Source organism: Hydra viridissima, unplaced genomic scaffold (assembly GCF_058129835.1).
Source record: "Hydra viridissima isolate aposymbiotic clone 2 unplaced genomic scaffold, HvirCarnegie_v1 scaffold_5, whole genome shotgun sequence".
Lineage (NCBI taxonomy): Eukaryota > Metazoa > Cnidaria > Hydrozoa > Anthoathecata > Hydridae > Hydra > Hydra viridissima.
In genome coordinates this window covers 7,000,245-7,023,763 of record NW_028324304.1, presented here as the reverse complement: position 1 = coordinate 7,023,763, position 23,519 = coordinate 7,000,245, and the positions used below count along the sequence as shown (strand labels likewise).

The window sequence follows — 23,519 nt, the reverse complement described above, 5'->3', positions numbered from 1 at the left end:
ATCATTGAACATTCTTTGTTTGTGTTTTTATGTAGATATTTTATAGATAAAACTGAAAAGGATTTTAGTAACTCCATAATAAACTAATTACTTAAAATATGCATTTAATCGATTTGTGTTTCGTTAACAATGCATGCATGAATTGAACATTCCATGCTTATTTATGTAGGTTTTCGATAGTAATTTTAGTTAAACAAATTTTTCACACTGCTTGACTAATGAAAAATATAAATAGTCGACAAATATACCATATAATACACAAATACACAACAAAATAATACACAAATACACAACAAAATAAAATGCTGTCTAAAGAACTTAAAATGATACTAGCAATAAAGATCAGAGAAAACAAAGAGGTTCTTCTTGGGAAGCTTAGTATGTTTTAATTAGCAAACTATTTAAATAAAAATATGTATAATTACATGTATGTATATATATATATATATATATATATATATATATATATATATATATATATATATATATATATATATATATATATATATATATATATATATATATATCATAAAATGATGTAATGCATAGTATATATCAATTTTATATATCTGTAAGATATATATATATATATATATATTCAATAGTTTTGTTAACTTAATACACTAACATTGAAAATAGCTTCTCTTACACTGTGTGTAACATGACAGTCTCTGAGAACATGAAAAAAAAGCAGCATCGAGTCCCAAGAGCTTTATTTTTAGTTTCTAAAAATCTAATAAAGCTCTTGGGACTCGATGCTGCTCTCGAAAAACGATGTCAGAAACATCTTCGTTAAAAAAACGGCTATTAAACTAAAATGAAATTGAAGAACAAAACAAAAATATAATTTCTGCGCCTATTTATTATCATTTCTGATTTTTTTCGTTAAAAAATCATTAAAAAAACATCAAAATTTAGTAATTTTGAAAACACCAACTTCTCGAGGCAATCGGTAGAGAAGCTCATTTTCTGCAACTTCAAAATCTAAGTCTTCATCCGAAAAAATTAAATCCATGTTCCAACTTTAATTTTACACAGTTTTTTTAAACACCAAATATTAGAATGTAAAAATATTTACAAAAATAGAATAGACAGCACAGCCTACTTAATGACTAATAAAATTTATTAAGTAGGCCTACTTAATAAAAATTTAAAAAAATTGTTGTTTTCAATGACGTATTACGAATAAAAAAAGTTCGTGAATTTTAGTGACGTATACGTTTTATGCTTTATAGCAATTGCAAAAAAAAATACAAACAGCGATAAATTCATCGAGTTTACGCATTTTTTTACGTAAAAATAATTTTCTTAAAAAATTGCGTTTTTACGAAAGATTTTTTTTCTCGAAAAAAACTTCGAATTGTTTAAAGCATTGGCCCCAGGTTTTAAAAAGCAGTGTGAACGGAAAAAATGCGTCACAAGTTTAAATAACCACGATTAAAACAAGTCTTTGTAGTAAAACAAAAAGAATCACGAAGAAAAATTGGTACTAAAATATTTTGTAGTTTTAAAGTTGAATTATGCCAAAAAGAGTATTCTTTGCTTCTGATGTAAATTTGAAATTTCTAATTTATTTGATAGTTTTAGATAAAAAAAAACCCAATGACAAAATTATAGTTTTTTTAAACTGTCAAAATTAGGTAATTGACCCCCGTGTGTAACATTTTAGGTTGCAGTTTATCAAGTTGGCTGTAATAGAAAATAAAACTTTCTCTGCATTATTTGTAACTTGATTTAATGTGTATAGAGAAAAAAGCCAGTTCCTAAAAAAAATTATAGTGACTGTGAAAATAATTACCCTTTTTGATACCATCAAGAAGGCAAATGATCACAAAGAAAAAGCCACAGAATCGTATGGAAATAAAACACGTCATTTTTTAAGGTATGAAAGACAGCTGATGATTTATTCCATAATAACCAAATGGGTATGTGCATTTGAAGTACGAGCACTTGCAAAGCCTAGTAACTAATTCAAAGCCTAGTAACTAATGACGAAACGACGTTAAACGTTAAACATTAAACGTTAAGCATTTCTGTAGTAATTATATTATAGATTAGTTTTTATTCTATTAATGAATTTTTCTCAGATTCACTAAATACAGATTCACCTCTAAGATAAATTAAAATGTATCAGTTAAAATGCAACTAACTAAAATGTACTTTCAATGAAAATTAATTGTAACTAAATGTTACTGGGGTAAATCTTTTACACACACCTAGTGCCAAAACAACCCACAAAAACACCTGCAACTTTCAGTATTTATTCTAATTAAATATTATGTATTACTAGGTATAATGGAGGCATACATTCTGTGTGTAAAAGAATTGGCTAAATCTTTTAAAATAAATGTATGATGATTTTAAAATCTTGGCTGAACATTACAACAGTACAAGGGCAAAATTTAGAGAAATCGTATAACAAAATAATAATGCCTCCCAGATTGATGAAAATGATTTTCCTCCTCTCTTTAAGCAGAATAATACTTCGCCTCCCGGCGGCGAGGTACTATTCTGCTTAAAGGTGATTTCTTTTGGGAGGCGGAAGCCATCACCTGCCGCCCACCAAAAATTTTATTTTCCCACAGAATGTTCTGGTCTTCGCCTCGATCGGCTTTCTGTTGGCGGCTGCTCACAGAATTTTTTTGGAGGCAAAATGTTTTTGAGGCCGCCGCTAATCGGGAGGCGGATGCCACGGGCAGCTGTCGTCAGATGATATTTTCCACCGGCAGAAGAAAAGAAAGACAAAAATAAAAGACGAAAAAAAGACAAAGAACGAATTTTAGTTAAAAGAAATATTTTAAACGTTTGTTTTAAATTCACAAATTTATTTAATTTATTAGCAATTTAAAAACTAATTTGGTGCAAATATTGAAAATTTGACATTAAAGTTGCGTTTTTCTATGATCTATACCCTGACTAAGAATATATCCTTATTTAAAAACCAAAATGGCGGCTCAGGTTGTTGATGAAAACAAGAAAAAGATAACGAAAACCGATTTCGACTGGATAAAGATGATAAAACATCAAATTTCATACTAAATTTATCAATTATAATATCCTAATAGAGTTTAATAGTAAAAACACTAATGCTTAGGAATGAAGGTAGTTTGAGGGTGTAAGAAAAGCTTTAGCTTTTATCTAATCAAACAAATTAGTTTGGTTCTGTTGAAGAATATAAAGATGTGTTATCCGAGTTAACTGTTTTAAGAAATGCCGAAGTTCGGCTGAGAAACAGGCTTTTGAGAACCCGAAAAGTTCAAAAAAATGATTCTTGCTAGTCATTTTAAAGTTTGTTAAAAATTTTAAATAATGGAAATAATTCCTCTAAAATGAGCATCACATTTTACCTTTTTTTTTTTTTTTTGCAATTTTCTGATCGAAAGAGTAAAAGCCAAGAATTAAAATACTTTAAAAGTGCTCGTTAGAGTGAAAATGTCAATAAAAAGTGGTAATGTAAACATCTTCCTAAGATCTATTTTCTGAACAATTACTTTTAATACCACAGGCTTTTAAATGAAAACATTTTTTTTTTAAAAAATGTTAATTACTTTACTCAAAGTTACAAAAGAAGGGATTAAAAAAAGAACTTTAAATGGTTTTATTTAATGGAGTTTTGACGAAAAAAAAGAGCTGATAAGTAATTTTTTAAAAATGTCATTTAGAGAGCAGTTATGAATATGGATAAGATATCTAAATCATCAGCACACCACAAAAAATGGCACAAAGAAAGATTATTTGTGCACAATTTTTTGGATAAACCTCGAACAAAGTTGTCTTATGTTTATCATGTCTTTGTGTTGCTGATCGTAATTACAAATATGGCTGTTAGCATTGCGTCCACCGTAGAAAATTTGGAAAAAAATACTAAACTTAGGCTGGCTTCTTTTGTTTATGAGTTTGTTCTATTGATCTTCTTCATTTTGGAGTACTTTTGCCGACTGTTTGTTTGCAGTGCAAACGTAAGATATCGTGGAGTTCACGGAAGATTGGTATATATTAAGACTTTTTACATGATAATTGACAGTTTGGTGATAATAACTTCCATAATTACCATTATATTACATGTTAACGCTACCTACATAGCAATACTTCGTTACGCTAGACTTTTTCAAATACTGAGACTGTTGCGAATGGATAGAACCAGAGGCGACTTACAAACCATGTGGCGGGCTATTTACAGCCATAGAAAGGAACTTCTGACTTGCTACTTTTTTTGCGCTGTAGTGCTCTTGCTAGGATCTTATGTCATGTTCATTATAGAAAGGAATATAGAATTGTCTGACGGTAGAATCGATAACATGCTTAATGGATTATACTGGGGAATGATAACTTTTACGACAATCGGTTTTGGAGATTATACCCCTCATACATGGTACGGTAAGTTGATCACTGGACTTTTGTCGTTGGTAGGATGCGCTTTTTTCGCACTTCCAGCAGGCATTCTGGGATCCGGATTTGCTTTGCAAGTTTCTAAGCAAAAGAAAGAAAAAGGCTCCATAAAAGTTCGAAATCCTGCCGCGTTTTTGATCCAATGTGCGTGGAGAAGTTATGCCGTGCGCAACACAAAGTTAAATGCAACGTGGCGCTATCTTCTTACGCTAAAAGTCGCAGCAACAGCCAAGGCTAAAGCAGTTAAACAAAAGTATATCAAAGCTGATATGATAAGAACTAGCGACTTTAATGCAGTTATTCCAAACAAAGTCATCGATGATTCTGCGATTAGTTACAGTTTAACAACAAAATCTAAGCCTACTTTTTCCAACAAACAGTTTGATAACAAAATGGTTGGGCTTAAAAAAGTCAAAAAGAAGCCAGAGCAAGTCGATAAGTTTGACGATCTAGTGGTTGTTTTTCATAAAAAAAATGATGATGATAATTGGTTGGCGGATAACATTCAAATTAAATATAAATTAGTCTATAATTTTCTTACAATTCTTAAATTGATTTTGGCCACCAGGGCATTTTCCGACACACGATATCCTTATGTCAACATCGAGCACATTCTTCAAGCTAACAACTTAAGCTTATCATGTTCGTTATCTCATTTAAGAGAGATAAAGAGCACAATGGGAATAATGATCTCTGAGTTAAATGATTTAAAAAATGAGATTCGAGAACTGAAAAAAACAAATAATACTTTGAGGAAACTTTCAATTTGTGGATGAAAACATTTTTAATCTTAAACTAAATTTGTTTAAATATTGTAAATTACTGTCAGCTTTTTAATGTCAGAGATGACTTTTAGTAAATCTATGTTTCCTTAGCTGGAACCTAAGGAAAGAGAAAAAAAAGCCAAAGTGTTTATGTGTTTTTAAGTATTGAAATGTACTCCCTATTTTTAATTGTAATCAAGTTGTAATAATCACGCAAAAAAACATGTTGTTTTTAAGTATATATTGGTAGTAAAATTGTCGTGTTGTTTTTCGATTAATAATGAATAGTAAAAATTAGAGTGCAAGCTTTTACATTGCTTATTTAAAATAAACTGGTTTCATAATAACTTATATATTTATGCATACAAAGTTACAGTTTCATATATTTATTTGGAATGTCAAAGTTACCTTCTGTAGTTTTATTAAGGATAATATTAATTCTATTTAGTTTATTCTTTCTTTATTTTTTTTTATTTTTCCAAAAGCTGATGTTTTAAAAGCATTACTTACTATAAGTTATATAGCTTAATATCTTTTATATTGTTCTAAGTTATATATAAGTAATTAAAATTTAGAAAATTCGTTTTATTTTAAAACACCGATATTAAAGTTTGTACTAAATTGGTTGTTATTAGTTATTATTAATTGTCATAATTCGTTACTATCCATTATTATTCGTTATCATTAGTTAATAAACCATTACTGATGTAAGATGTTACAGATTGATTTTTTGTTTGCTAATAAATTTTTTAAGTCAGACAAAGAGGTTTTACTTGCCAGCAATACGGCGTAATTGGCTTTTGTTTAAGTTAAGCGCTATTTTATTTTTTTCAGACTATTAAAAAATCAACTTCTAGGGTGAAGGAGTATTGTAACTATATTTATTGTTAATCAATTAAAAAAAAAAAGTGTTAGCTTATATATTACGTTTTATAGCCAGAGACAATTTTATGGAGATTCTTTCCGCAAAAGAAATTTTTCAAGAAAATTTTTTACAGGGGTTTGTATGTAATTTTTTTTTTTTTAATTACACTTTACCCCCATTCGTAAAATATTTTGCATCTTTGGAAAAGAAGTTTTCAGGTTGGGGTAATTGCAACTCAATAAGTTAGATTTTTTCTCAAGTTATTATCAGTTCTACAAAACCAGTGATATTTTCATTAACGTGAAGTAAAATTTGAAGTAAAAATAATTGATTTCGTTAATGTGAATAAAAATTTAAAATTAGGATATAACTGAAGAACGAAAACTGAAATAGAATTGAATATAAGCATCAAAAAACGAAAATTGGAATAGAATTAAGAATTATTAACGAACGAAAATTATTGAATATTAAAAAAGTTTTGATGCAATAATTAGTTTTTTTTGACAATTAGTTTGCAAATTTTACTTGGTTTGAAATTGGCGCACATGTTTGACCATAACGATGATATTTGAAATGATTATAGAATGTATTAATGGACCACAAAACTGGTCACGTGCTTGTCATTACGTTAAGTATAAATTCAATGCGTCCAATCTTTTGTTGTAAAATAAAATAAAAATCTATAGATTCTTAAGAGTTTCAAATCAATCAATAACAGAATAATGAGTTTATCAAGGTTGTTGGCTGGTAGGAAGCGTGACAGTCCTGTATGGAAATTCTTCGTTTACGATGAAAAAACTGACAAATCCATGTGTCTAGTACAGGACATAAATAATGAGATCGCGTGTGGCGCATTTCTTGCCGGAAAAAATTCCAGTAACTTAGTAGCGCACATTCAGAGAATACATAAAGAGACACACAAATGTTACACGGATGAAAAGAAAAAACGAAATGCAGAAAAAATGTTTTTGAAACGTAAAATTGATGAAATCAATTCTACATCTTCCCGAAATAGTGGAAAGACAAAAACCCAGAAAATAAGAGAGAGCTTTGAACACCGAATCACCGCGTGGCCAACGGACTCAAGTAAATATCAAGTGCGTCAGGATAGCGTGATTGAAATGATTGTTAATACCAGCTATCCAATGGTATTGCTAGATCAGCCGTCGTTTCGAAAGATGATAAAAACGCTTGACCCAAAATTTAAATTGCCAGGTAATAATTAACACAACTAAATTTTTAAATTATTGTTTTAGATTCATTCAATGCTAAACATTTTTTAAATGTTTACCTGTAATTATAGTATCATTAATGTAACACTATAGTAACTAACTACACAAACTGATGTGCATTAAATTTTAACTGATTTAAATTTTATATTGCAGGGTCTGCAACACTGAACAAGCGGATAAACGAGCGTTTTCTTCGACAATCTGCACAACTGAAAGACTTGATAAATCGTACACGCAAAGTAACAATTTGTCTTGATGGTTGGACGAAGAAGGGTCTCACAGCATCGTTCCTTGGAATATCTGCTTGTTTCTATGACACCACCATTGATAAAACACGACATGCTTTCCTAAATTTGATGGAACTCCAACATCTCCACACGGGTGAGATGTTTGCCGAATGTTTAAAAAAATGTCTTGACCAGTGGGGTATTAGAGAAAATCAAGTTATGTTGATTGTTTCAGACAACGGGTCGAATATGGTTAAAGCCATCAGGCTCTTACAGGAAGTGCATGCAGCTAAGAAATCTGACGAATCTGAATCTTATGAGTTTGAATCTGACGAGTCTGAACATGAAACTGATGAGGAAGAGATCCAGTCTCAGTCAGAACAAACTGATTTATTCCTACCAGATCATATTCCATATCGTCGAATGCCCTGTATGGCTCACACACTCCAGCTTCTCATAAAACCAGTTTATGAACATTATAGTGCAACCATCTTAGAAACGAGACAAGTTGTATCAAGAATTAGGAAATCAAGTGTGGCAATTGAGAAACTTATTGACAAGTGTGGGAAGTCTGTGATAACTGACTGCACCTCAAGATGGAACAGTACATATCAGATGATTGACCGGCTGTTGAAAATAAAGACATCGGTGAATGAAGTTCTTACAGAAATTGGTACATATTATTTTATTATTTATGTTATTAGTGTATATAAGTTGTTTTCGGAAATTTATTAAATCTACAAAATTGTGTCTTACGTTATTTAAACTAAAAAAACGAAAATGTTAATAAATTGTAAGTTCATTAGTCATTATCATTAAAAAACAAGACAGGGTATATAGTCTTTAAATTAGGTTTACTAAAAACACGGAAAGACTTTACCCTGCCTTTTAAATCGCATCACAACAGAATGGAAAAATGAGACGTACATCAATGGCAATTATTAGTTATTACAATTGTTATTAGTAAACTTTAATTACAGATAGTTTACTTAAATTTAGGAATCGACACATTCAAAGCAAGTGAATGGGTTCGTCTTCAAAACATTTCTTCACTTTTGGAACCATTTGCAGTACAAACAGATATACTTCAGACCGATGCCCAGTCTCTTTCACAGGTTCTACCATCTATACTCAATTTGGAATGCCATTTACAAGAATATCCTACTAACAAGTCTTTGACAGCGAATCTTCTTGGAGATCTACGTCAACGGTTTCAATCAATTCTGCAGCCGGACTCAGATACGTTTAATCCTTTTCCGTCTGCTGCATGTTTGTTAGATCCAACCGTTGCTGTCTTTATCCTCACACCGGAAATGGACACCTTGCTCCATGCAGCAAAGATGTATATAATAAAAGTTTGTGGAGTAGAACAAGAATTACAAGCTGCTGCTGAGTCAAATGGATCTGAATGTGAATTTGCTGCCATAAAGCGCTTTAAGTTCTTGTCAAATAAAATCTTTACAAAAGAAGGAAAGATTTATAACCAAGACAATATCACTGTTGCAAGTCAGCTGTCAAGGTATTTGGTTGACATAAGCGGTGATGAAGCGCTGCCAAGTAACGGCCTGCTCTTTTGGAAACAAAACAAAAGCAAGTATAGCAAGATTGCAATTTTGGCTGAAGATTTACTGTTCGCCCCAGCATCACAGGCGTTTGTAGAAAGGATTTTTTCACTTTGTGGAATTTTAACTGTAGGTCGCCGCATTCGAATGAAAAAATCATTAGAGATGAGAGTTTTTATGAAACTGAACAAAAACTTGTAATTATAATTAAATTATAAATAAACCAGATATTTTCTTTCAATTTCAAAAAAAAAAATCTTATTATAACTCAATTGAATCATTGAATGACTATTTGTATGGTTATTTAGATGTTTATTATTAAATTAAAAAATTTTTAAATTTTTTTCTTGAAACTTATGTATTACATTATTTCTTAAAATAATGATAGGGGAGACCGGGGCTAGTTGTCAGCAGGGGTAAGTTGACGAATTGCGTTTATCTGCAGAGTCTTTTATCAAAAAGTATCAGAAATCTCAGGGAACTTTCCTAATTGACCATTTCATCTTGGGTCCTATGAATAAAACTACTATAAATATTCCAGTCACAATTGATTTACTATTATCAGTCAGGTTTTTTTAGTAGTTGTCGTTTTTCAGGATCTTTAGGCAGTTTATTGAAAGGTATTTGGGGTTTATTGGAAAAATTTTCACAGGGGAAGCTGGAAAACAAAAATATCTTTATAAAATCAATTTTTTTAAAATTATTATTTGTAACAATATTAAAAAAATTTATTTTTACAAAAAAAAATTTTTTTAATTTATTTTTTACAAAAAAAATTTTTTAGTGGATTTTGCTACCAGGAACAAAGGTGGGGTGTTGTTTTGGCTTCATATTCGAACTACTAACTGCTTCTAGCTCATAGAAATATTAAAAAATTTTTATAAATTTTTACTCACTAATACGTTTGTAATCTTTATTATAGTTTGCGCCAACTTACCACGGGGTGGGGTAAGTTTTTTTTTTTTTTAAGGCCCCGAAAAGAGCCATAAGATTTTTTTTTTTTTTTTTTTTTGAATGCAACAAGTACAAGTTACCCAAATTCATACACTTCAAGACTACACTTTAATTTTTTCAAAAAAATGTGTCGTTAGGACTACTAATTGCTGTGAAATTTGATAGAAGTAAAATATGAACTGATTTAGAAACTGAAATAAGAATTAAAATGATTGAAATCATAAAAACTGAACTGAAATTTCATCAGAACTGATTCAAAAGAAGTAAAATTAAAATTAGAAATTAAATCAATGCTTCAAGAACTAAGTAAAATTGGAAATTGAAATTATATTTAGAACTTAAATATCACTGTACAAAACATGATTGTGAAATATTTTTGAAAACTCAGTCCGCAACTCTTAATAGTTCAGAAAAATTTCTTTTGAATTTTAAAGCTTGTGTTAAAATTTTTTTAAATTTTTGAATTTCCAAAAAGGTGTTGTTCTCTCCAGAACCTTATTTACCCATGAGTGAAGGGGGGATTTGCTATAGTTCAGCTTTTTAGACCTATTTTACTAGTACCTAAACCACTTACAACAAAAGTTTTGAAACAACGTTATCGCAAACATGTTGCAGCATTGTGAGGAAAGGAAATGAAAGAAATCATTAATCTAAGTTTGCAATTTACCATTGATATAAACAAATTACTCATCAAACTCTAAAAAGTGCATGAAAATAAATAATAAGACGGATAGCTAAATAAAAGGAAAAAATAGTTACATAATTGAAGTTTGAGTTTGGTTCCGCAACTTGAATTAAATTTATGTTAATAGAAATAAATTGACAATGTTAATAGAAATAAAATGACAATTCTATTTATACGGTTCGCGAAATTTTTGTATCTATTTCATGATTTTTACAAATGGGTCGAGGCTGAAAAAATCGTGCAGGGGTTAACACATTTTAACAAATCAGGGATAACTGGCAAAAAGCTTTTCAGAGAGCCTCAGATATTGAAGTCAAAACATTGAAAAAGTATGTGTGAAAAAATCATTGTCTATCCTGGATTAGCTCCTGAATAAAGAACCATCTGGGGACTCATACAAAAAGAAGGGCTGAGAAAATCTTGCTGGAGTTTTTGGAATATTTATCAAGTTACTACAATAGATGAGAAAGATCAGCAGAAAATATTACTATTATATATACAGTGCACAGGTCAGAAATTTAAGGTTTAAGTTTACTATCCGAGTACCCCAAAAATGTTAACAAATATAGTAAGTGGGGCATCTGGACACTTTATTTTCATATTTAGAAAAATCTGGGAGGTATCACATTTTTAGAAAATTGACATAGAAAATCTGCTAAAAAGTCATTATTTTCGTCTTTAAAAAAACTAAATATACTGACAGAAAGTTGAAGTTTATTTTAAAAAATGTTCATATACCAACTTTTCAAGGTCTTTAATTTAATATTTATACATAAACATTATTAGAATACACAAAGTTGGTCAAAAATACATTTTTTATTAAATATATTTCTTTTTGACTACGCATTTTTATTTTTATTTTATTATAGATACCTAATATATAAAATCTATGGCTCCTCTGCTCTCTAAGGAGAAGAGAGAATACCATTTTAAAAGAAATCATGTACTTTTTCAAAAGATCATTTGCTGTTGCTGCCTTGAAAAGAACAACAAATGCGTTCCAGTTAATAAAAATTTGGAAGGTCTGGTTCAAGTTTTCTGTAAGCCTGAGTTTTCACTTAAAGTATTTGCCTACCCTACAGGATTATGCCCAGGTTGCAAGAAAAACTTGTATCTCTGTAAGGCTGGTAAAACTATTGCAGACACAGTTTCTTTAAAATGGAAAAATTCTGATTTGTCTAGCTTGCAAACCTCTAGAGATTGCTCAGTATTATGCAATATATGCAGTCAAGGAAGAAATAGATTATTAAATAAAAGTATGAAAAAGGGAACTAGAGCAACACTGAAACTTTGCCAAATATGTTTATGTGAAATTGCTAAAGGTAAATCCCACAAATGTTCCCCTTTAAAGAGTAGCACAAATCTTTCTGAGAGTATTTCTAAAATTTCTAAAAAAGTAAAAGAACAAGTAGCTTCTTCCCTTCTTAAAGAAATTTGTTCTGATCAAGGGCAAAGTCTAGGAGCTCAAGCCATTCTCAGAACAGGTAAAATATTGTTAAATAAAAATAGCTGTTATGTACGTTCTTAAAATAACAGTTTATATTATATTAAGGAGGTAAAAGTATTCATATTACACTCGGTACTCGGGAAAGTGACCAGAGAAAGATTCCTTACAATGAAGTAGAAGTTTTGGTAAATACCTTAGGACTTAGTCAATTGAAGTCAAATGAAATGTTAAAAACTTTGAGGAGAAGCGGTGTAAAGTTTGAGTCAAACATGGAGAAAGCCCTGGATGAAAAAAGTAAACTACTTTCCAACTTTTATGTCACTGAATTATTAGACTTTCAAGAAAAAGAAAATGATAATGACTATGCTACAGTGAAGAGACACTTGGTATATATTGAAGATATTACAGCATTTCTGGATTTTGTAATAAAATATTGAGGGCAGGTTCCACAAAACACATTTGTAAAGGTTGAAATAGATTCAGGTATTTATATTTAATTTATTTAATTTATATTACTTATGATATTTTAATTATCGTCTTTTTGGAAACTTGTTTTAAAAAATATTATTTGTACATATTTATATACAAATATGTATGTGTGTAAGTATATATATATATATATATATATATATATATATATATATATATATATATATATATATATATATATATATATTATAGATGGAGGATCACTGAAAGTTATAGTAAATCTGTTTGATCCAACCAAGGACAGGACAGAAGATAGCAGCTCCTTAGGATCATACTCAGGAGCAAATACGTCACTTGTTTTAGCTTATTGTGAAAAGGTAAGTGAGAATCATTCTAACATGACAATGATTGTGGAAAGATTAAAGTTGCATGAATGCAAGTACTCATTGGCTTCTGACATGAAGTTAATCAACATATTGCTAGGAATTTCGGTGTGTTTGTTTTAAATAATTTTAAGATAATGAGACATATCATGGTAAAAACTATATTAGGAAAAGGTTTTTTTTACCCTACAATATATTTATAAATTGAATTACAATATAAAATTTTAGGCTCATGGAGGAAAGTATGCTTGCGCATGGTGTGAAGGTTCTTCAGAATTATTTGCTGGAGAGTTAAGAACATTTCAATCTTTGAATAATTACTATGAACTGTATTCATCTGCAGGATCTCCGGTGAAAGGAATGAAAGAATATAAGGTATAAATGAATAAATATATTGTAAATATTTTCGAAATTTCTCATCATTACCATTTTATCATTTTAAATAGGATAAAAAAAATTTATTTCCATATATTTAGAATGTCATTAACCCTTGTCTGCTTAAGATAGAAGACAAATTCCTAAGTGTAATAAGAGAGATTCCATTACCAGAACTTCACCTTCTGATGGGATTTGTTAACCATGTGGCAGCATTTATAATGCAACTTTGGCCTGGATTTATAGATTGGGTCAAGAGCATTGGATGCCTTCGAAAAGGTTACCATGGAAGAACATTTGAAGGAAACACGTGTAGAGAGATACTTAAAAGTTGCGACAAACTTGAGTTGATAATGCCTGTTGAACTGTATCCTCTCTTAGAAACAATGAGAAAATTTAATAAGGTTGTTCATGGTGTCTTTGGCTATAAACTTGACCCAAACTATTCAATTTTAATTGAAAGTTTTACACAAAGCTATAAGGATGCTCAAGACTATTGCAGAGAGGTAATTGCTGTTTTCTTTACCCTTTGTATTTAAAACCAAGTTATTGATAAACATATTTATAGTAAGCTTTTTTAGTTTTTAGGTAAACAGCTCACAGTTACTTGGAAAGTACATGCTGTAACAGCACATCTGGAAACATTTGTTGATTTGAGTGGCCTTTCCCTTGGGCAGTTTAATGAGCAGACATCTGAATCTTGCCATTCCAAGATGAAAAGTGTAATAAACAGGTTTGGAGTCTCGCAGTACAGCAACAAACATAAGGAAAGAAGCAAAAGAATTGCTGAAGTGTTCAGTTCAAATAATTTATAAGTTATTGAACATTAATTGTACATGAAAACATAAACATTATTGAAATCTTTAGTTAAAAAAATTTGTATATTTATTCAAAAAGACATTATAAATATATTAGTACAAACAGTTTTTGAAATATTTTATTTATTATTTATTATATTATTATTATTTATATATATTAGGTTATTAGACATGCAATACTAATATTTTACTATATTACAATACTAATAAATTATTTATATACTATCAATATGTTCTACTTTACTAAGCATACTATGTTCCTAATATTTAATATGCTCTAATACTATGTTCCTAATATTAATAATAATTATTTATATACTATCAATATGTTCTACTTTACTAAGCATACTATGTTCCTAATATAATTCAAGCATATCTAAACCTTTTTCACCAACTTAGATATATCTAAGAGCTGCCTAATGAAGTTGATGTGTAAATACAAAATTTAAGAGCATAAAAACTTGGAATATAAAGTTATTTTATGTTAATTTTACTGTTCCGTCAATATATTTAGTTTTTTTAAGTACGAAAATAATGACTTTTTAGCAGATTTTCTATGTCAATTTTCTAAAAATGTTATACGTCCCAGATTTTTCTAAATATGAAAATGAAGTGTCCAGATGCCCCACTTACTATATTTGTTAACATTTTTGGGGTACTCGGATAGTAAACTTAAACCTAAAATTTCTGACCTGTGAGCGGTGATCACAGAAATAGAACACCTATCGTTTTCTCTTTAGACGTAATTAAATTTCTTTCTTTAATGGAAAAATTTAAAAGAACAATTTTAGATAATAGGCCGGGTGAATAAAAATGAGCAATTGCTTTTACTCAGTAATTGGTCAGCTTAACATGAATAAAAACTCCAACAACTTTTCTTAAGTTTATTCACGTAAAATTGAGCAATTATTGAGTAAATTGCTTACCTTTACGTGGTTAAAAATATGAGGAAAACTGCTGAAATTTTTATTCACGTAAAGCTGACCAATTACTGAGTAAAAGCAATTGCTCATATTTATTCACCCGGCCTATTTTCTGTTTCTTTGCTAAAAACCATGAGAAAAAGTTTTTTTTTACTGAGGTACAATTACAAATGTTGAAATGTTAACAAAATAAAACGAAAAGTTGTATTTAAAGGACTTGCACATTAAACAAACAAAAAAATATAGCTATATAAAAACTACATCAAAAGGTCAAAACTAATATTAATATTTTGTTTAGTTGTCATTATTCTTTATTACTTTCCAACATCTTGATGACATACTGTTAACAAGCCTTTGGCATTGTTCAACAGCAACGGCATTCCAGACTTTTTGAATTCCCCCACCCCCACCCAACCCCGCCCCCACATTTCATTGAAATTATAGGTAAGTTAATCCCGCTAAGCCACTCCAATAATTTTCATTGCTTCTCGAAATAGATTTATGTTTGGACTATGGGCCGGCCATTCTAGACCTTTAGTTTCATTTTCCTCTAGCCCAGATTTTACAGATTTCATAATATGTTTTATGTTGTTGTCGTACATTAAAACCCAAGTAACAGGTAAGTTACGCTTTTTAATATATCTTTGTATTTGTACTAATTCAAATTTTTTTCAATTTTGACCACAGGACCGATACCAAGCCAGGATATAGTTCCCTAACCTTGTAAACGACGATGAATGATTGGGGCTTTTTTCCAGCTATCACTTAGGATTTTTATTGAAAGACTTCACGTTTTAATAATAAATGGGATTCTCCACTATTATGTCGTACTTTTTTGCGCATGTCTACACAACGAAATTTGATAATAAAAGTTTTTTTTGTCAAATTTTGTTGTCAAGTTCCAACAATAATGCAAGTTCCAACTTTTAATTCGTCATAAGAAATGTCATTGAAATCATACACATAGTAACATGCTTTAAAATGTAGTTATAAGAAAATATTTCAGGGTGTGTTATTTCTATAATCACCACTATATTTCGAATCAGGGTTAGCATATTAATATTACTTGCGTTAAGAAACTATTGTTAAAGCTTAACCTTAGTCTAAAGTGTTGGAAATAAACGAGTCAACTATTGCGCAAACACAAAATTTACACGTAGACCATTAGACAAGACATAGTTACTGATACGCATTCACCAACTTGCTCTACAATTTATAAATTGTCAAACACAAAAAGGGAAAGAACATAAATAAAAACTCACCCTCTCTGTATGCTAAAACACTATGACAGTTTTAAAATTGAGCAGATATTCAAAATCTGACTCTAAGTGTTCAAGCCTAAATCGCTTTTGTTGTTTTTAAACACATAAAGTTTATTTTTGGTTTTCATTCTGAAAGAATTGGTGAATTAGTTTTTGATTTACGGTTAACCTAATTGTTGTATTTTGACTTTTCTATCAAACTGCTCATTTCTGACTTTGTAGTATTTCTATTTTCAATTGCAAATTATTCTTCACGTGTACAAAGACAACTTGTTGTTTCAGAAGAAGTTGATTTTCTTCCTTGGAAATTAATATATTCTTTACATCAAATCAAAAATTACTGGTCTAACAAAAGATGTTTTATTGATTACAAAGATTTTAAAGGAATTTAACTGATTGTGATGTACAGTTATGGACAAAATAATAGTAGTGTGATTAAAATTAACGAATTAATTCTATTATTTTTAAACAGTTACTGAAAATGAAATTGTAATACTGGATTATAAATTAAATAGGTGTGAGATTATAATATAATTAGTAGAAAATTTTAAATTTTTGCTTTTATTTATAATAATTATAGAAGTATAAAAAACAGTTTGGACATAATAATAGAAGTATTAATCTATTTAATGTTATATTGCAAATAATTTATTTTGTTAACAAAAAATGATATAAATTTAATTCAACAATAGTAAAAAAATTAATATTTAATTGCATTCTCCCGGTTTTTTATCACAGCTTTGCATCTATTCGGCATTGAGTTAATCAAATTTTGACAACGTTCTAAAGGAATGTTGTTTCAAGCATTCTGGACAACTTGCCATAACTCCTGCTGATTTTTTGGTTTCTGACTATAAACTGCCTCTTTTGCATCCGTCCAAAGGTTTTCAATCGGATTGAGATGTTTTACAGTTTTTATGGTGTATTGCGGTTTGTATGCAGAATAAGGTGGCCTCCTTACATACATCCTGCGTCCACTTGACCCAAATAAAACAATTTTACTTTCATCAGACCACAAAATATTACGCCATTTTTAAACAGGCTAATCTTCATGCGTTTTTGAAAAACGTAATCTTGCTACCACATGCCTTTTTTTCAAAAGGGGAACTTTTTTTGGGCTTCTGGCGACTAACTTTCTTTTTACTAACCGCCTACGTACTGTTCTCGAAGAAACGCTTATATTTAAATCTCCTTTAGTATGGTGGGAAGTTACTAAAGGATCAGCAACAGCAGCACGTTTTATCAATCTGTCTTCATGTTCAGTCGTTTTTTGTTTTCGGCCCCTTGTTTCGCCCACATTTTTCCATTTTAGAGCATTTCTAAACATTATAGGAGAACAACTTAATGTTTCTTGAATAAATTTGTATGTTTTCCCTTCTTGTTTTAATTTCATAATTAGTTGTCTCTTTTCTGCCCTACAATGCTTTTCACGACCCATAATTTCTATTTACAAAATAAATTTATACGATTATTTTATATATTTCATTAAATAAACACTAAAATTAATCTTACATTTAATTAGTCTTACTAAAACCAAATAAACAAAAAGCTAATATAAATAAATTGATAGGAAACAACAGATGTTGTTTTAACCTTCAAATCTAGAAATGTTCGTATATAAAATTCGGGACTTCCCTAAAGTAATTTGAATAGTGTTACCAAAATTTTTTACTCCCATTTTATTATTCAGTGTTTGTATTACTGTTATGCCTAAATTTATTAATTTATATTTAAATTTACATAAAATTATTATCACAAATAATTGTTTTACTAGCCACTACTATTATTTTGTCCACAACTGTAAGTATTACAAAAATTCTATCATTAAGGAGTCTTTGGAGTTGAATTTATTTGCAATAAGACACGGTAAATTGTAATGTGGTGGAGTTGGATGAATTGTTAGGATGTCAGCGGAAAGAGCCTGTATATAAAGACCACTCAAGTATTTTGAAGCCAAATTTGATTACAAATATGCCATGATCATGTTCTTGCTTCCATATGGGTCATCAATATGGTCATCATGGTCAATCAATATCGTTATGCTTAATCTGTAGTACTTCAAAAACTGTCACTGTTCACTTGTACAATTAGCGAATTGCGGTAGAAGGAGAAAAAAAAACAAATAGAGTTATCTATTAGATGGTAGATTTTTATCAAAAATATAATATATATGTTTATCAAATAAAATCTTTTAACTGCATGCATTCAAATATTAAAAATACGTGTAGAAAAAACTTTATGGCTGAAAATTTTTGCAATTTTTTTTTTTTTTTTTCTTTCTTGATTTAATTTTTTTTTTCTTTTTTTCAGATTTAAAGTGCCGATTATATTTATTTCATAAATCATGCTACTTATTTTGCGTAAAAAAATTCTGAACATCTTTAAGAGATTTACTTTCCTGCACTACCAATCAAAAAGCCCTTGTACTAATCGGAATACAATTCTGCTAAAATATAAAGTTAGATAAATTTGTTTAAGACTGTGCCAGGGTAGCACTCTGTAATAAAAAAAAGTACCCGCCAAATGATGGTTTTCTTGTTGAAGGATACTCCTTCTGTATTTTTAAACTTCAACAAAGGATCCGCTCTAACTAATAAGCACTCCTCAGTGGAGGACTTATTTACTTATCTATTATTCCTTGTCAAAATAAAACCATTCAAAGTTTGCTTATTGCTTTCGTATCGATTACTGCGTTACGTTCATTTATTCGGTTTTGTTTGAATGTTATGTAATTGTAGAAATATAAAGTCTTAAAAAAAATAATTGAAATTTTTAAATAATTCTTTGTGGTATAATTATAAATATAGGTATAAATATGTGGTATAAATCCAATCGTTAAAAAGATTAAAGATGTCTATAATTTGCATTTTACCAATTCGCGAGGTTAGAATTATTTTGTTCTATCTCCAAGTTTAAATGTTGGGAGAAAGTTTTTGATTTTTTCTAAAAGTAAAAATTGTTTAAAGTTTTAGCTTTTATTTTTAAAGAAATAATAACTTATCTTTAAATAATTTATGTTTAAGCAAATTATTTAGAAAAAAAATCAAAAAATAATGCGTATTTTAAAAGTTATTATTATTAGCTAAAATTAATAACTCATTTTCTCCTAACTTTTAAAATTGGAGATAGAACAAAATAATTCTAACCTCGCGAATTAGCAAGTTACCAACGATTCTGCTTCGCTTACAAACACTAAAACTCATTTAGAATTAATATCTAAATACATAAAATAACTCGACAATCCAAAGCTTTTTCGTCACAGTTTTCGTTAATTGAAAAAATCTTTCTTAAGTATTTGATAAACAATTACTTCTAATTTACATTAAAAATAATATTGTTTAAATGATCTCTCTATTCTTTTACCAGCTAAAAACGAATAAAGAAATCATCAGTCTTTCTCTATTACGAGAGGCAATATATTTTTCTTACTGAATGTAACTTACAAATATTTCCGTTTGTAAGCTGTTTTTTGCAAGAAATGGTATTGTTTTATTCATAGTAATTTTATTAGTATTTATTTGATATTTCTAATTTCAAATAGCACTAAAACAAAAAACTAAACGGTATTTCAAGCCCATCAAACTTTTTTTCAAATTTATTACTTTCAATCATAAATTGTGTTATCGACTTTTTATTAAAAATTTCACAAAAAACATTAATTACAAAGGTGAATACTAAATTCTCTTGGGAGGGAACATTATTACATCATAATCCATTAAGTAGTTATTTATTTAGGGGAGGACTGCTGTACCGGTTGGAAATAAGCTGGTATATGTAGACTTTAGAATAAAGATTTTCTAGTGAGCCTTTACTTATGTCTTTTTTTAAGTGAGCATTTTGCTACTCATTTTTAAAACCCGCTCTAAATTTATTATTCAACAAATTGTTTAATATATTTAACAGGCAAATAATTATTTGAGAAAAAAAAACTATAAATTTTTCCCTGCGCGCAAATTCTAGCCGCAAACAACATCCTGAATAAATTTTTATTCTGAAAAGAAATTCCTTTAATGAGGAAGATCTTTAAAAATATTTAAAACTCTCCGACGGATTTATCTTGAGAATTCGATTTTCACAATAAAAAAAGCCTGCAAAACTCTCTTACTTTTTAAATTTTTGAAATACAGTAGTATAATTCTTTTGATTTGCAGTTGTTATTTATTCAACTCTTTCAGTTGCAACTACAACTTTTATTCCAAATAGTAAGTATTAGGATTGCAAGAAACTCGTTTTAAAAACATATTTTACTTCGAAAAAAACATTTTAAAAACGTTTTTCTGTTTTTATCCATCTCACACTTTTTTTCATTTTTTCGGCTCAAATATCCTGAGTTTCAGGACTTAAGAATTCAAGTTCAAATACCTAACATTTCAGTAAAACCATTTCAAGTGTTCAAATTCGTTTATACTTTTATTATTATTATTTTTTTCTTCACCATTTTTTACATTAAGGAGTATATAAAGGCAAAGTTGATTATCACTTTTCTTACAAAATAAAGTATTCTAAGTATTCTTCGCATTAATTTCAGAGAAGTCCTTTTTTTTTTTTTAATAAATAACAACATACACTAATAGTGCCAATTTATTCTACACTACTTTTACTGTAGGAAACAACGATTCATAAAGTTATACAGTAATGACAGTATTATAAATTTTTTACTTATATTTAAAAAGTATACAATTTTGACTTATATTTTAAAAATCATATCCCAATATAAGAATTTAAAAAGTTATGATTTCGCCCTCCCTCGTCCTAACCCTCTCCCTCTATTTTATTTCAACTATTTCTTTTTTCATTATTAAAATGGATAGAGGTATTAAAAAAAGTTGGTTAAATATTTAAAATAAACTTGTACTGTTAGCATCAGTAAAAGGTTGTAGTTCATTCTACTAAAGTCAGCTTATATTAAAAAAAAAAAAAACTAATTTTTTAGACTTTGTACTGTTATGGTCTGGAACTCTAGATATTTGTGTTAAGTACAGCCGCGGGTTGCTATGATAGTGTTTCTTTTGTTAATGGATTTTCCTCCCCGGGGAGGGGTGAAGACCATCGGCAAAAATTTTTCAAAGGCGAATAAGGACCAATATTTTTCCAGTGGATTTTTGCGCAATTCTAGGATGTCATTGCTTCCGGAAGACTAACGATAAATTAATTTACGAGGATTGTACAAAGGTTTTAGAAATCAGAAATCTTAATTTTTTATCACGACCTGTCAATCATTTAAATAAATCTAAAAAGAGACTAAAAGTAGAAGGTAATGGAAAAGAGTGAAAACAAGGTGTATGTTGACTTAATAGATTTATTTCTTGATCCCTATGAAGCAATCAAACATAAAATGAGTTTTTTGTCAAAAAAAGTTGAATGTCATAAAAAATGTTTTATGCATGTAATGACGTAAAGAATAGGACTTCTCTTTTTATATAGTTTGAGGAATGCATGGAATTTAACAAAGTTCCCTCGAAAATGATGCTATATTAGATTAATCACATTTCTAAAATGTTTTTTTTAAATAATATAACAATTTTTATCTTTAGTAGTTTAACTTTATTATTAAATTAACACAAAAGTTACGATTAAGCTGTTAAAATCATTGCGGTATACGCGATTAGTTACGTAATCTAAAGAAAACCTTAGCTGTGTAAAACTTATCACTGACAACAACTTAACCTCCCAGGAGGACAACTTAAAAATTTTAAATTCAAGCTGCGCAACGCAGCGTGAATTTTAACGCTAGGGATAATATTTTAATTCATCTTATTTTACATAAAATGTATTAAAGAACTTTCCTTGAAGTAAATTGCTCTGAATTGCTTATCATTACAAATAAGATTACATTTCTAAATGCTAAAAAGATTTTTATAAGAGATTATGTTCTCAAACTTTTGGGCTCCAAAGCGCTTAGTTTGGATTGCGTGAAAAAGGTCGCTGCATGAAACTACATATTTAGGCTGGTGTTAAATATAAACAACCGTTAAATAATTACACGTTTGGTACAGACTGCGCTTTGTAAATTCTAAAGTTTAATCTCATATTCACGCTGTTTAATTTCTTCAATTCTTTTGGGACCCCCTTATTTTTAAGTCGTTGATGAAAAAGTGGAGAAAACATTCAAATTGTAAGCAGTTAACATTTTAAAAAAAACTGCTCAAAGCCTGTTTTTCAAATATTGGAAAATTTAGACAGCTGGTTGAAGAGGAAAATATGAGGTTTAAGCAACGTTAATCTGATATCGCAACAATATTGATTGTTGGGATATCAGATTGACCTACGAAACATGAGGATATCAGATTGACGTTACGAAGTTTTGTATTCTAACAACATTGATTTTCTGTGCATTTCATTTCTCTAGTTTTAGAAATCTCCCACGCAGCGTTCGGTCATAAAGAGTAATCATTGGTTAATCGATAATTATTTTAATTTGTGTCACTGTTTCAGAGATGCGCTGTTTTATAATTTTTGCTCAGAATTGCAAATGGCCCAAAGTTACTTAGGGTTAGCATTACTTAAAAAGGTTGGGGTCGATAATTCAAAAAGTATTCAGGAAGAGAAATAGAAACCTTTTTTTAAAAGTTTTTGCTATAAAAACAAAGGAAAATTATTAGGATTAAGTTGCATTTAGCTACGGGATTTCAAACAAATTCAACTTTAAAATTACAAAAAAAAAAAAAAATGACTTTCACAAGTTGCACATAATTTTACATATGCCATGCAAAGAATAACTTTTTCAGAAATGCTTACAAAGAGTCACCTTCCCTAGATTTTATTGATCGTGCTTTTGATGTTGATTTTACACCAAAGTTTATGTCTAAAACTACTATTTAAAACATTCAAATCAAAAGTGGTTTTGGTTTCAAATATTTACAAAAATTGATAAACAAAAACAATACTGTAATTTAAATCGTAGTCAAAGTTTAAAGGATAAAAAACAAATGTCTGCTTGATTTTACATTTTCTAATGTTATCTAATATTCTGATTCAGCGTATTGATCATCCAGCGTACTGATGCTGTATTTTTGTTATTGTGGAGAGATAATTAAACAAGTATTGTAACTACCTTTCAGAAAGCGTGAATAAGTAATTATTTTTGTGTCAATTTAACACATAAACTTTGACAAATGATGTCACTAGAATGTGATAAAAAATATTTTAGATTTTTCACATTTAAAATCATTTTGTGATTAAAAAATCTTTATGTATAAACATC

At 29.2% G+C, this 23,519-nt stretch overlaps 2 protein-coding genes and 2 pseudogenes across 3 annotated transcripts; 3 read left to right on the top strand and 1 right to left on the bottom strand.

Moving 5' to 3' along the window:
- Positions 1 to 23,519, bottom strand: part of LOC149888288 (uncharacterized) — a 324,912-nt pseudogene that overhangs the window by 115,827 nt on the left and 185,566 nt on the right.
- LOC145189566 (potassium voltage-gated channel subfamily KQT member 4-like) lies at positions 3,589 to 5,605 on the top strand. The gene has a single exon (XM_080066232.2). It carries the CDS (start codon positions 3,672 to 3,674, stop codon positions 5,163 to 5,165), a length of 1,494 nt encoding a protein of 497 aa, XP_079922358.2. The 5' UTR covers positions 3,589 to 3,671; the 3' UTR covers positions 5,166 to 5,605.
- On the top strand, positions 6,714 to 9,240 carry LOC145198633 (E3 SUMO-protein ligase ZBED1-like). The gene is made up of 3 exons (XM_090087524.1): positions 6,714 to 7,233; positions 7,404 to 8,150; positions 8,477 to 9,240. Exons 1-3 carry the CDS (start codon positions 6,741 to 6,743, stop codon positions 9,238 to 9,240), a joined length of 2,004 nt encoding a protein of 667 aa, XP_089943650.1. The 5' UTR covers positions 6,714 to 6,740.
- Positions 10,892 to 14,240, top strand: LOC149888293 (uncharacterized; annotated as a pseudogene). Its single transcript, XR_016452987.1, has 7 exons — positions 10,892 to 11,187; positions 11,548 to 12,162; positions 12,231 to 12,608; positions 12,807 to 13,045; positions 13,166 to 13,312; positions 13,414 to 13,818; positions 13,894 to 14,240. The product of XR_016452987.1 is annotated as an uncharacterized LOC149888293 (transcript).

Excerpts from the sequence above, each read along its gene's own strand:
- LOC145189566 (XM_080066232.2), top strand. The coding sequence starts at position 3,672 with ATGAATATGGATAAGATATCTAAATCATCAGCACACCACAAAAAATGG.
- LOC145198633 (XM_090087524.1), top strand. The coding sequence starts at position 6,741 with ATGAGTTTATCAAGGTTGTTGGCTGGTAGGAAGCGTGACAGTCCTGTA. Across the intron at positions 7,234-7,403 it reads CCCAAAATTTAAATTGCCAG|GGTCTGCAACACTGAACAAG; the intron begins GTAATAATTAAC and ends TTTATATTGCAG. Across the intron at positions 8,151-8,476 it reads TGAAGTTCTTACAGAAATTG|GAATCGACACATTCAAAGCA; the intron begins GTACATATTATT and ends ACTTAAATTTAG.